General features: G+C 38.7%; 1 protein-coding gene across 3 annotated transcripts; it reads right to left on the bottom strand.

The window, feature by feature from the left end:
- Positions 1-6,863: 6,863 nt before the first annotated feature.
- On the bottom strand, positions 6,864-12,565 carry LOC116257369 (uncharacterized). 3 transcript variants are annotated; one of them, XM_031634022.2, is made up of 4 exons: positions 12,111-12,565; positions 10,492-10,631; positions 9,163-9,975; positions 6,864-8,544 (listed from the first exon to the last, which is right to left on the bottom strand). In XM_031634022.2, the coding sequence occupies exons 1-4, from the start codon at positions 12,475-12,477 to the stop codon at positions 6,994-6,996; spliced, it is 2,871 nt and encodes a 956-aa protein (XP_031489882.1). In that variant the 5' UTR covers positions 12,478-12,565; the 3' UTR covers positions 6,864-6,993. The 3 variants fall into 3 exon arrangements, with proteins under 3 accessions (XP_031489882.1, XP_031489883.1, XP_031489887.1); XM_031634023.2 differs by lacking the exon at positions 12,111-12,565 and adding an exon at positions 10,783-12,076; XM_031634027.2 differs by lacking the exons at positions 10,492-10,631; positions 12,111-12,565 and adding an exon at positions 10,228-10,439.
- Between the last annotated feature and the right edge of the window lie 527 nt (positions 12,566-13,092).

Raw genomic sequence — 13,092 nt, forward strand, 5'->3', positions numbered from 1 at the left:
GTCGTTAGTTCTTCCATATCAAGCGCCCATGTTTGAAAAAACAGCAAGGAAAAGTGTCATCACTGAAACAACATAAAATTACCAGCAAATTACTTCTATGTTACCCTATCAATCTTTCAACACCTTTTTTTTTTCTTTGTTTGCAGTGAAATCAGATCATTTCTTTCTAAAAACCTATCTCTAACCTACGTACCTATTAGTTAAAAGAATCACACTGTGTTACTTTTTAATGAAAGGGCAATATGTTCCATACAAACTATTATAGAAGAATATATATGAAGCTAGTATGCATCTATTGACCTCATGAGAAGTGAAAAAAAAAAAACTATCTGGTAAAAAATATTGTACCAAAGAATTGTAATTTAGTAACAAAGAGTAATAACAAAAAAAATGCTGCCAGCCAATGGTTGTTGCTTCTCAAGTCAGAAGTTAGCTTAAGCATTGTTGTTGTTAAGACAATCACAGAAGATGGTTCGTTTTTGTGATTATAAACATACAGGAGGCCCAAAAAAGCATTTGCTGAGTGACGTGGTAATTGTCTCCCTGGGTGTACATGTTTGATTAAATTAATAAGTTAACTTTTCACCTGTACCAATTAAATGAGGTGAAATTTTCATACGGATGCATTGTCTCCCCCGTCCAGTAATCGCTGAGGATGCAAAGTCTCTCATGCTTAGATGAATATGTTCATGTCTATAATATCCCATCTTTAGTTAGAGCATTCTTTCATTCAAACACAAGCAATCCTCCTAAAGGCTGAAGCTTCCATCTGACCCCTTTTTCTCTTAAGGTACAAGACCAACCATATTTAATGAGAGAATTCTCTCGTTCAAACGCAATAAAACTTTCAGGTGAGCGAAAGAGACCCATCATCTCACTAAAGTCATAAGTTTCCCCCCAACTTCTCCTTCTCTTAGCATATAAGGCATCTTTAGTTATAGAATTCTCTCATTCAAACACAATAAAACTTTTAGTGAGCAAATGAGACCCTACCATCCCACTAAAGTTAGAAGCTTCCACTCAACCTCTCGCTCTCTTAGCATACAAGGTATCAGGGGCAAAGCCAGGATTTTTTTCAAACGCGAACCAAATGGAGGCTTGGTTTTGTGGGTTGGATTTGACACATTCAAAAAATACATAAAAGCAAAAAAAAAAATCAATCTTTACACTTTTTTTTATTTTTTTCGTTGGGTTGGGTAAGGCCATGACCTAGGCAGCCCCCCCCCTCCCTCTAAACACAACGAAACTTGGCCATGGAAATAACTTATACCACCTAAAAGTTCAGACCGGTCCCGTTCAATTTTGATTCCCCCTTTGTAAAAAGAAAAAGTGGAACACATGTTTCAGGAAAATGGCCTGATATTTCATAATAGATAGTCGACTGACTCTATGTCGTTTTTAACAATGATAATTAATGGACAAAGCATCTATGCTCTTTATCTGGAAATTCTTTTCAGACGATCGGAACCAGAAAGCACACATAAGAATCCCCAAAGAACAGTGATCATCTGCCATCCTTTTGCCTTAGGGAAGCTTTTCTATTTATTCACTCCCATCTCATCGACCTGCTCTCTCAGAGAGAACCACAGCATGACTAAGGACGAGAAGGCGAACCTCTCCGTCTGTGAGAAGTCCATGACCGTGATGCTCAGCATCCTCAAAATTTCAGCCGTTACTCTCTCGCACCTGACCGTCAACCAGCTTGGAGTGCACGGCAACGGCAAGGTGAGGCCGGCGGGTGAGTTCGCCGTTGGATCGCCGCTGCTGAAACCCGTCAAAGCGAGCTCGAAGCAGCCGGCGTACCTGATGGAGCCTGACATAGTGGAGAAGCCGACAGCCCTGAGTGTGGATCGTGTGAAGCCTGTTGAAGCTGATCTCAACAAGCGCTCCTCTGATTTTATTCAACATATGCGCCGGAAAATTTCATCAGACGTGGATCCAGAGGCCGGAGAACATGTACCAAGAAAGGCTACGAGGCCGACCATTAAGAGGAATCAGAAGTTGCGGATGCCTTCTGCTTACCTTTGAATCTTTGATCACTTGGATGGAAACGCTGGTTTAACGTAGCAGAAATGCAGATATATATAGTGGTAGAATAAGGTCTTCTTTTAGTATATGTTTGTTCTCGTCGCCATGGTAATGACAAGGGACTCTGGTCAGAGGTCAAGTGTCAGTGTGGCTGCCATCCAATGTTTCGAAATCTTCTGACTTGGACTCAATTGATGATCCATTATCCACCTGTGTGACAAGGTTAGTCAACTCGGTGACTTGGGCTGGGTTTTGTTAACTATTGTTTTAGAAAGAAAAACACTATATAACTTGCAATTTAAAATATTAAAAGGTTATCATGCCAATAACTTGATTGCTTGTATTTATATAGTTTATGAACTAGTCAAGGTAACATTTAAGAAGACCATGATTATGTTACCACTAAAAAAAACATGAAAACACTGTTGAAATGTTTTCATGTTAAAAAAACATGAAAACCTTATACAAAAATTAGCAAGTACTTAAAAAGAAATGTTTTCTTGTATAACTGGAGAGACCTCAAAGCTTACACCATGATTATGTTACCACTAAAAGAACATGAAAACACTGTTGAAATGTTTTCATGTTAAAAAAACATGAAAACCTTATACAAAAATTAGCAAGTACTTAAAAAGAAATGTTTTCTTGTATAACTGGATAGACCTCAAAGCTTACTTCTTTTTCATCTTTTGACCAATCGTTTTCCTTTGTGTCTTGTCCAACTTGTTTAGAAACTGAAGAAGATTAGTCATGAAAAAAGAATCGCTACCTAACATCAGCACAAGGCCTGTGAAGTCTAGAATTTCTTCTTTTGCTTTGAAAAATCAATGCAGCATCGAAGAACAGGGTTCTCTTTATTGTAGGCCCAAAGAATGATATTTCTGCTGGTCCTGATCAGATGGCTTCCAATTCAATTATTGCCTTCATGTCTTTTGTCCGATCGATAAAAATGGAAAAACACCGTTGGATATACATGTAAGAGAATGTGTTAGTTCCGTTCAAAACAAGTTTCTTAGCTCTGCTCATGTCTTTTGTCCGATCGATAAAATGGAAAAACACTGTTGGATATACATGTAAGAGAATGTGTTAGTTCCGTTCAAAACTAGCTTCTTAGCTCTGCAAAATTCACTATATAAGATGTTCGAGATACCACATAAGCAAAGCGATTAATAATTCTATGTCATGAAAAATACCACACAAGAATAGAGATTAATAATTCTATGCCATGAAAACTGCGCTAGCTGCTTGACAAATAATGGCAAACCAAAATTGAAATACTTCATATCGATACGTTTAAATAAGCCTCCAGGTGAAGGAAAGATGCCAATATCACTCCAAGCCTCTAGTCTCTAAAAGGAGAATTTCTTGTATCACCAGATAAAATCAAAAGCATGATCCTCGGATTGATTCTTGTATGTAAAACAACCTTTACACGTTTTGGACATCTATTTGCCATATATATATATATGGTATAGAATAAAGAAGGAATAAATTAACAAGAAACCTGATCAGGTAATATGGTGTGTGAGAACCAGTACCACACACATCATGATCACCATTATCCCATCAACAAGACAACAAAAAGCCAATCCGAGACAGATATGTGATCACTGGTAAGCTGTCAGAAGGGTCACCATCCAAAAACTGTTGTTCTTGACACAGAAACAGTCAGTCCAAGTTGCAGCTAAAAGCCTAACCAGTAATCACTTCCAACTTAACTTGACTGTAGTAAAGTTGGCGATTCTTGTCAAAGCAAATAAAAATTCATTTCGGAGTTGTTTAGTGACAGTAAATCTGCACCAAAGATTGAAGCGGATTTGTGAAACACTGTCGTTGGAGCAGATTAGTTCCTATTACCACTTGGTCTCTTCCATCACAATCAAATTAATTTAACAAGAACCAAGATGTACTTTGCAGTTTTCCGAATACATACTTTATCTATTCCAAAAGTACAAGAAATTATAAAAGCTACGTATACTTTAGAGGGCAATATTTAAGCAGATCTCAGCTACCTGAATCATGGATGCTTAGATAGTTTGAATGTGCTCATCAGCACCTGACCTGGAGGTGTACATCATCTATGGCACGTAAGTTTGCATACACATATTCAATAGAAGAACCGCCCGATAGTTGAAGAAACACATGGCCCGTAAGTATGGATAAAAAAACATGGAATATATTCGTCTAATGATGCATGTAAACTTTCATGATTATCGGTCTCAAAAACATTAATGCTACCTTTCCAATTTCTAAAGGCGTATTCTATACCCACTTCCCAATACTGGGGTGGGGATGCATCGGCAATCATGCCCGCTTTCTCCATGTTCCAAGTTATTGTCTTCCTAATGAATCTAATGATCCATCATTCTCTTTACTAGGGGCGGAGCTAAGGAAGGACTTGCATGACCCTAGCCCAACCTCAATTTTTGAAAAAGAAAAATTACATATAAATTTAAAAAAAAATTATTTGTTTTGTATAAAAATTTTGAAAAATGATACTTCAACTTGTATCAAAATTTAAAAACTTTAATTTGGTCTCCCTTATAAACAATTTCTGGCTCCACCCCATGCTCTTTACAATATAAAGCCAAGTTAGCCTTTCAAACCACCCCAAATATGAGCACTTTGCAATCCTCATTCGAAAGATAGTCTTAATGTCGATTGAGAAAATTACACATCGCATGCGGGAATGAGCACTCGCATCTATCTTGACAAGGAAGGGGACTCTTCACTGGCTGAAATAAAACCACGACAACAAATATCTAACCTTCTCAAAGATCAGTGAACATGGGATGCAGAAGTGCAAGTAATACCAGCATGATTACCATCGTAAGTTTGTAACCAAGGGCGGAGCCAAGAGAAGGCTAGCAAGGGGGGCGTATGCACCCAACCCCCTTCATTAAAAAAAAAAAAAAAATTAAGAAGAAAATTTATATTTGTGATTTTAAAAACTTTTAGTTTGGCCTATAAAAAAATTTTGAAAAATTATAGTTCGGTTCTTGTCAAAATTTTGAAACTATAGCTCGACTCTTCCAATGAAAAATTTTTGGTTCTCCCCCTGATCCTGTCAGTTAATCTATGCAAAGTAAGAGATGTTTGATGAAAATTTGTCGCTGAACTATTCTCCAAGCGTTATGACAATAGAAAGAAAGTTGGGAGAGGATCAGGCAAAGTCTTGTGCTTGCAGTTTCAACGAAAACAACTTTTCTTTTATACTTCCAACTGGAAGATCTGACTTCTGTCAATTAAGATGGATGTTAGTGCAGTAAAATCCGAGCTAGGAATGTAAGAAGGCTTCTGCTTCAAGTTGGGCTTGCAAAATTCGGGTTAACCAAACAAAATTGGAATTCAAGATACTTTTGTAGTCTACAATACTGTAGACACGAGGGCTGTGTCATCTCCGAAAATGTTCCTCTCTCAGCAAATGTGAAATAAAATAAATCATGCAGAAATATGCTTTTGATGTAGGTAGGAAGTAAAGCCCTGCTAAAGAAGTCAATATATCGAATTTGGATTGGATGTCTGCTCAAATCATTTAGAAAAGAAACAGTTATGATAAACATTTGATGTCCCATGGAGAAATCAGATCGGATTCAGACTTAAGAAATGACATCTGGTCAGATTTAGATTTGGACATACAAAGATATTCGATGAGATTTGTATTCAGGTTCAGGTCTGATTTTGTTTTAAATAAATATGTTATACCCAATACCCTTACATTTTGAATGTCGGCCGAATTCGGTTTAAAATTAGTATTCAGATTTGGATGTCAACTTAAAAATCTGATTTGGATGGGGTCGGAATTGTGAAATCTGGGTTTCAGTTTCGGTTCAGATAAACTTTTCTTCATTTGAATTCTAATATTAATTTGAATCCGAATCTGGGGAACATCCAAAAATGCAGGTAGAACTGACCGGGAGAAAAAAATTCAAAAATAACGTGACGCATGTAGAACTGAAAGACTTCAAAGAACCAAACACTTCTTAGATTCCTTTTCGCTTTTCCTCTGGAAGCCTCCCCATGGCTCCCCTAAAAATTCTGGAAACAAATTTTTAAGTTTCGGATTGTTTAATTGAAGACCTTAATGGTCGTATATATCATGACTTAACATCTGGTTTTCCTATTGACATGGTCAGCAATGTGTGATATAATAACCTTACAAGGTCTGTCGATCTCCTTAAATGGCAACCCAGCGATATTGTCAGCGGACATGACTTTGCTTTGCATTTCTTTGAAAGTTCCTCATAATTTCGAGTGCTTTTTTAAGGTATGAGCTAATTTGATAAGCAAATGTTTGATTCTGCGTAACATGACCTTCAAGATCATATTGAAATGAGTTATTTTTGAAAATTTGCTTTGGGCTTTGCGAGTGCTTTTTGTGCTTTTATAGGCAAAGCCAAACCAAAGCATTCAAAGCTTTTGGTTGTTCCGGATCATCAAGGTCATCAAGTTTTTCAGGACATCAAGTCATCAAGGTTTGATGGATTTCAAACGATTTATGAAAAAAAAAAAGGATCAATTGCAATTATATGTCACTAAAAAAAGACATCTGTAAAAAGAGCCAGCTCCAGTCGCCAGCCGAGGAATCGATAAGATTCAACTTACCTAGGCGGCTAAAGGACTTGTACTAGCCTGCAAGCCCTAAAGAATGTTCAAGTCGAACTGTACTGGCATGTGTTAGAATTGCAAGAACAACCTAACACAGCCTAGCAGGTACGGTAATGTGCAATCACACCCTGGTTTGCCTTTCAGGAGAGAAGAAGACATGCTTAGGGCATAGGCACGCGCACATGAAAAGGCAGAAAAGCCTCAGTACACTTTACACTTTTTAATGATGAGACAGCAACAAGTAATACTATCAGGAGAAACTAAAGTACAATTGTAATCAACTTTTGCATAGATCTACAACAATAAAGAATAAAGCACGATCATCTGGAAATAAAATGACCGTGCACGGAATGTGAATTACATGTTGGCCAACAACATCGCTCGGACCTTTTGTCTTAGCTCGTCAGAAACCTCTGTAACAGTATGGGAGTTGTCTTGTGCCTCCAAATTATTGGGGTGATTCAAAGATAATGTTGTACCATCATTATCCACTGTGGTTATGCATATAGCATTATCGTCTACCTCTCTTTCTGAATGGGATTTTGTCCTATGCTTTTCAGGCCTACTCGTGCTTTCAGCTCTGCTTTCATGTCGATGTCGATGCCTGCGTTCAGAGTGCCTGTGATGCTTGCTCTTGTGTCTAGATTCAGTTTCCCTGTCTTTGTGTGAGGAATGGCCACCATCGTTATCTTCTTCAGCATGCTGTGACGATCCACTGTGCCGATGCCTCTTCCTTGAATGCTTATGTTCATCCAGATCTTCATGGTCATGCTTTCCAGATATTGATCTGTCTTTCTCCTGGGACCTGTACCTTGACCTTTTTCCGTAAGAATCTTCCTCTGATTCCTCTGAGTCATCCTCTTCATCATATCGAGATGATTCCTTCCTTCGGTGCTTACTCCTCGAGTGCTTATGACCACTGGGGTCTTTGTCGTGCCTCTTGGACCCCAAATGCTGCTTCTCTGTTGATCTCTCCTCAGACTGTCCAGCAGAATCTTTCCCCTGCAACTCCAACTTCATCGTAGAAGGATCACCATCAACCAAAACTATGCTACCATCAAGTTCTCTGTACATGGCATCCACAGGCTCTGCTACTGAGGTGGTTGGTTGAGCAGCAACTTGTGGAAGATTGCCTAGTGGAGCAAGTTTACCAGAAGAAAGTCCTGAATTTGAAAGTGGTGGTGACAGACGAGGTATCGACCCAGTACTCTGATGGCTGTCACTTTTCAGCATTGCTGAAAACATTTTTGCTCTCCTCAACCTTTCTGCTTTCTGCTTTTCGGCCTTGGTTAAACATGCTTCAGAAGAGTCTGCCTCATCAGCCGCCGCAAGAGCTGCAGTTTTTGCCATGGCTTTTGCAGCTAAGACATTACCGCTGCCAATAGCTTTCATGCCAGATGCATATCCAGAAGGAATTTTGCCAGACTCCATATCTGAATTTGGTTTAGTGTGGGAATCATGACCATGAGATGAAATAGAATGGCTGCCAATACTTTTTGTTTGGTGCATAACATTAGTTGCAGTTTGAGCACCATTCTCTAGAATACTTGAGCAGCTCATGGAAACATTTGATTTCTGGTTCCTAAGACCCCTTGTTGCTGCTAAAACTATTTCAGCAGCTGCATCAACACTCATGCCACAATGACGTTGCACTGGTTTAGAAGACTGATCCGATGTGTCCTTCTTTGAAGAAGGCCCACCAATTACCATCTTGAACTTCTCTTTCTTGTCTAAATCAGATGCAACTATCGATTGGCCAGCAATAGCAGATTCTCTACCAATAGATCTACCATTTTGTGAATCATCAGAGTCTTTTGACTTACTAACTTCTTTGATTCTTTTACTGCCACTTGAATGCCCTTCTGGATCATGTTTCCGAGTTTTTGAACTCTTCCCAGAAGTCTTGGACTGCAATAGCCAGATAAAGTTGAAGATGAAAAAGAGAGAATGCAAACATAAAATCAACCTGCAATTGAGTCGCCGATTGAATAACTAACATGATTTGAATGATTGAACCACATACAAAGATGACATTCTCCAACCACCAGTCAAACACACCAACACAATCTATATTTCAGAAATGAAACCGAAACCAGTCACACCAGATGCTCATTATGAACTAGTCAGCATACAAAAAATCATTAGAGATGTAACCATGTAGGATATGGATTTGAACTTTCAGTATTCTGGCCATACAGTAACCAATCAAATCCATTTCCCAATATAGTTAGATTGTTTGCATCTGAACAATTTCATTCCTACATTTGATTTATTCAACATCAGCTCTTTGCAAATTCAATTGAATTTTCAACTTCAAAATGTTTGTACTAGCATTCCTACCATGTAGTCGTTATTAGAAATTTAGAAGTGCATCACTAATGGTTACTAGCTGCAGCTTCAATAAAGCATGGGCAGAAATGACAAGCTAAGAGATCCCTAATCTTGAGAACCAAAAGACGAGGATACAATAAGAAATACATAGATATAAGAAGTTGATGAATGCAAAATGGATCTGCTGCTACATACCTCTTGTACTTCTTGAAGAACCTTTAGATAATAACGATGAAATGGGTTAGACTTCAGAAGAAATGGAAATCTCCCATGTGGTTTATCCTGCTCTATGAGAACTGCTTCAAATTGCTTTCCATTCCTCACAATGAACTCAACAACCTTTTCCACAGCACTTTTGAGAAAATTTGGTGGCTCCAAAATTGGAAGGTTATCTTCTAGAATACTTGAAGCCAGTGCTTGATGGTTACTGGTGGATGCAAAAGCTGTCTTTGGGACTTCAGGCACTCGCTTCTTTCCATGTACATCAGATGTCTGGACTTCAACTGGAGTGCTTTTCTTCTCAGGAGAGAGGAATTTTTTCTTATCACTAATCATGGATGTAGCTACCTCATTTTTCTTAGTGATTTCAGCAGAATGCTCCTGCGCATCTGGTGAATCAGAACAGCTGACACTTGCAGCAGCAGCAACTTCAGGCGACAACAAACTTTTGGTATCAGAAGCAACCTTTTGGGATCTATCCTCCTCCTCCTCATTACCATACATAGATCCAAGCAATGAGAGAGCACCTGCTGAAACAGTATTATCTTCCACAGCATCTGCCTTCTGAGCAGGTTCTTGAAGATTCGCACTGCCTGTATCAGCTAGTAACAATTCTGGATGATCAACTAAAAATCTGAAGTATGGATGAAGATTATGATCAGGCATTAAAAAACCAAATGTTGGATTGTCTCCTTGCTTCACCCTCAGGATGATCTCCGACTGCCCTCCATGCTTATTCACAAAGAGAGCTGTTCTGGACATTATCTGATGAAGCTTCTCTGATGGAGGCTGCAACAACATATGCAGAAACAAACATCCTCTCAACTAATGCATATTTGCACTAAGCAAGATATAAGAAACAATTTAATTGGTGAAAGCGGATAGAATATCTTAAAAACAGCAGCATTATGTCTCATGTAATATATATCTCAAACGGACTTCACGAGAAGTCTGCCTGTTGAAGGCAACCCAATTCCCTCCCACATATTCAGCTGACATAGGCCATCTTCAAGCACTGAAATCCTACGATTCTAATCCCACCTGCAAATTGCTTCAGTCACGAATCACCAAAAAACAAGGCGCCCATGATGGCAACCTTGTGTCAGAAAAGTATTCGATTCCTGCTCCATATATCTGAAACTTAGACACAGTAAGCCTTAGATAGAAAACTAAATGCACCAGGACAATCTTAATCATCATTTGGCAACACCTGACATAACGATTAAGCCATTATATCCTTTCCATAATAATTTAGACAAAGTAACAAAAATTGCAACACAAACAAGCAAACATGTGTACACTTACTAGGCTATGAAGTAGGTTCTCGGGTACAGAAAAAGGTGGGTGATAACCCACAGTTTCAGACATCCCTGGAGCATTCGATGCATCAAGACCATTTCCATATGAGAAAGCAACCGCCCCATAGGCACCAGATTTACTTGACTCTGTAAATAACAATAAAAGGCAACTGGTTTTAGCCAACATGCTGCACTCCAACCAGAGGGCTTGAAAATACATACAAAAAGTGCTACCAGTAGTTCTATGCACAATAAATAGAAAATGAACAAAGTTAGATACAGTTTAAAGCTCTCTTACTTGTCTCACTGAGAAGAGGTGATGAAGTAAATAGACATCCTTCCTGCAAGCTTGAAATATGGATAACAACACACTGATTTCATATAAACCATGCCCACCTCACAAAAACAAAATCAAAGAAAAAAGAAGAAAAAAGAAAAGAGTGAAGAAAAAGGTGTCTACAAATCCCCTACAGAAGGCCAAAAAGTCTTAGATCAACCAAGAATGATTGTGCAATAATGCCATCCGAGTAAAGCCAGAAATTTCGAATGGACAAAAAATGACAGCATAATCATGAGATGAACAGAAATTCATCCATTGACCTAAAAGAGCTCTATGAACAGTGATTATCTTGATCTTCTACTTCTACATAGATGAGCCAAGTCTGAACAGGTGACATCTGTCTCAACTCAGCTCAGCAATTATCATGATCTTCTACATGGATGAGCCAAGCCCAAACAAATGATGCTCATCTTAGCTCAGCTCCTAAAGAGTTATTGTACAAATATATACTATAGGTACATACATATCATATTATACAGAAAAATCCCAATCCCCATAGAATAAAACAGATACGTACACGAAGCTTGCAACCACAGGTGTTCCCAAAGAAAACGGAGAAACGGTATATCAACTAATTGAATCACATATCCAGTTTTATCTTGACTCGGTTAATGAGTTCAACTCTATCTAATTGAAACACCGCAATGAAACAATGCATCAATCTGGATCAATTTTGTCTAGTTCCTCGCTAACCACGGGCGATAGGAGAAAGCTAGGAACTCGAAAAAGAATTCAAATCAAAACTAATGTAAAATAAATAAATAAATAAATAAAGCCTAGCAATACGCTAAAATCCCAATTAAGACACTAAGAGCTAGAACAAGAAGCCACGGGCGATAGGGTAAAGCGAAACTCAAAAAAGAATTCAAAGCAAAACTAAAGTTTAAAAACAATACGATAAAGTCCCGATAGAGACACTAAGAGCTAGAACAAGAAGCAACTACAATTGTAAAAAGAAAACCAATACGCAACTAGGAAAACATGACATCGATGCGGAATCAAAACTTAAAAACCCAATTTCAATATTGTTCTGTACATAAGGAATTCACATTGAAAAGTTGAACCTTATAAAAAGGAGGGGAAAAATAAAACCCAGTTGTGATGGATACCGTGGATATCCAATCCACTTTTACTAAAATATGATCAATCATCCAAACAAAATAATTGTGTCCAAACGAAGAACCCATAAACAGTCGAAATATGGTAAGTCAACCTGAAAATATCTCTGGGAAATGTAAACAGAAGGGAAAGGTAAGAGAATTAGCGCAAAAGATCACGATACGAACCTCGACACTCTGCCACGCCATCGTCGCCGCCCTCATCGCATTCAGGGAGATCCTGATACCGCTCGCGCTCTAGGTCAGACTCCGAGACGCCGGATTCCAGAGGGGGAAGAGAAGCGGACCCGCTCTTCCGGCGAGGGGGAAGATCAGTGAGGAGGTGCCGAACATCGTACCGGTCAAGGAGAAGGGATGGGTGAGCGCTCCAGGGAAGGAGGGCATCGACGGAGTTAATGAAAGCAGCGGAGGCGTCGTCGTCAAAGAGAAGGGCATGGCGGCCGCAGAGCCGGAGGTCCGCAACCGCGGAGGGCTCGGGGGAGAGATTCCGCCGCCTCTCCCTCTCGCTGGTCGCGGGAAAACGCATCGTCGACATCGCCGGAAAATTTTTTCGATCCTGTGGCTTTCCGTCAGGTTACGCAATCATGCCCGGTGGCTAGGTTTTGATGTTCGTATTTATACACTCGAAAGAAGAGAGAGAGAGAGAGAGAGAGAGAGAGAGAGAGAGATTACGAGATGGGTCGGTTTGAACGCGAGTAAAAACGGTCCAAAGTGTTGAAAACTTTAAAGGGAATAACAAATTACCACCCATTTTTTAAAAATAAATAAATAGACACTCAACTTTTGATAATTATGAAAAAGAGGCCATTGACATAAAACATTAAAAACACACTGTGAGAAAGATGTTTTTTTTATGGTAGAATATTTTTCATTTTACAGCTTTAAATAAATAATTTAAAATTTAAATGTGTTTGTTATTCTATGAAATATTGAGCTTACTTTTGTAAAAACTCTATTGTTGAAAAATGAAAAAGCACTAAAAAGCAAATGGGTAGTGCACCAACGTCTGCCAAGTTGGATTAGGTTTGAGCTTGGGCTCAACCAGGGCCCCAGGCCCTTGTGTACTTTTAGTAAAAAAAAATTATATATATATATATATATATATATATAAAATGTGTGTAAAATTAACAAAAAAATATTAAGTCCAAAC

This window comes from Nymphaea colorata, chromosome 7 (assembly GCF_008831285.2).
Source record: "Nymphaea colorata isolate Beijing-Zhang1983 chromosome 7, ASM883128v2, whole genome shotgun sequence".
In the NCBI taxonomy this organism is placed as follows: domain Eukaryota; kingdom Viridiplantae; phylum Streptophyta; class Magnoliopsida; order Nymphaeales; family Nymphaeaceae; genus Nymphaea; species Nymphaea colorata.

Bases quoted from the DNA above. Each gene is read 5' to 3' on its own strand.
- LOC116257369 (XM_031634022.2), bottom strand. From the start codon at position 12,477: ATGTCGACGATGCGTTTTCCCGCGACCAGCGAGAGGGAGAGGCGGCGG. The intron at 10,632-12,110 runs GTTCGTATCGTG...TGTTATTTACAG, and splicing joins TGGCGTGGCAGAGTGTCGAG to AGTCAAGTAAATCTGGTGCC. The intron at 9,976-10,491 runs GTAAGTGTACAC...ATGTTGTTGCAG, and splicing joins AGAACCTACTTCATAGCCTA to CCTCCATCAGAGAAGCTTCA.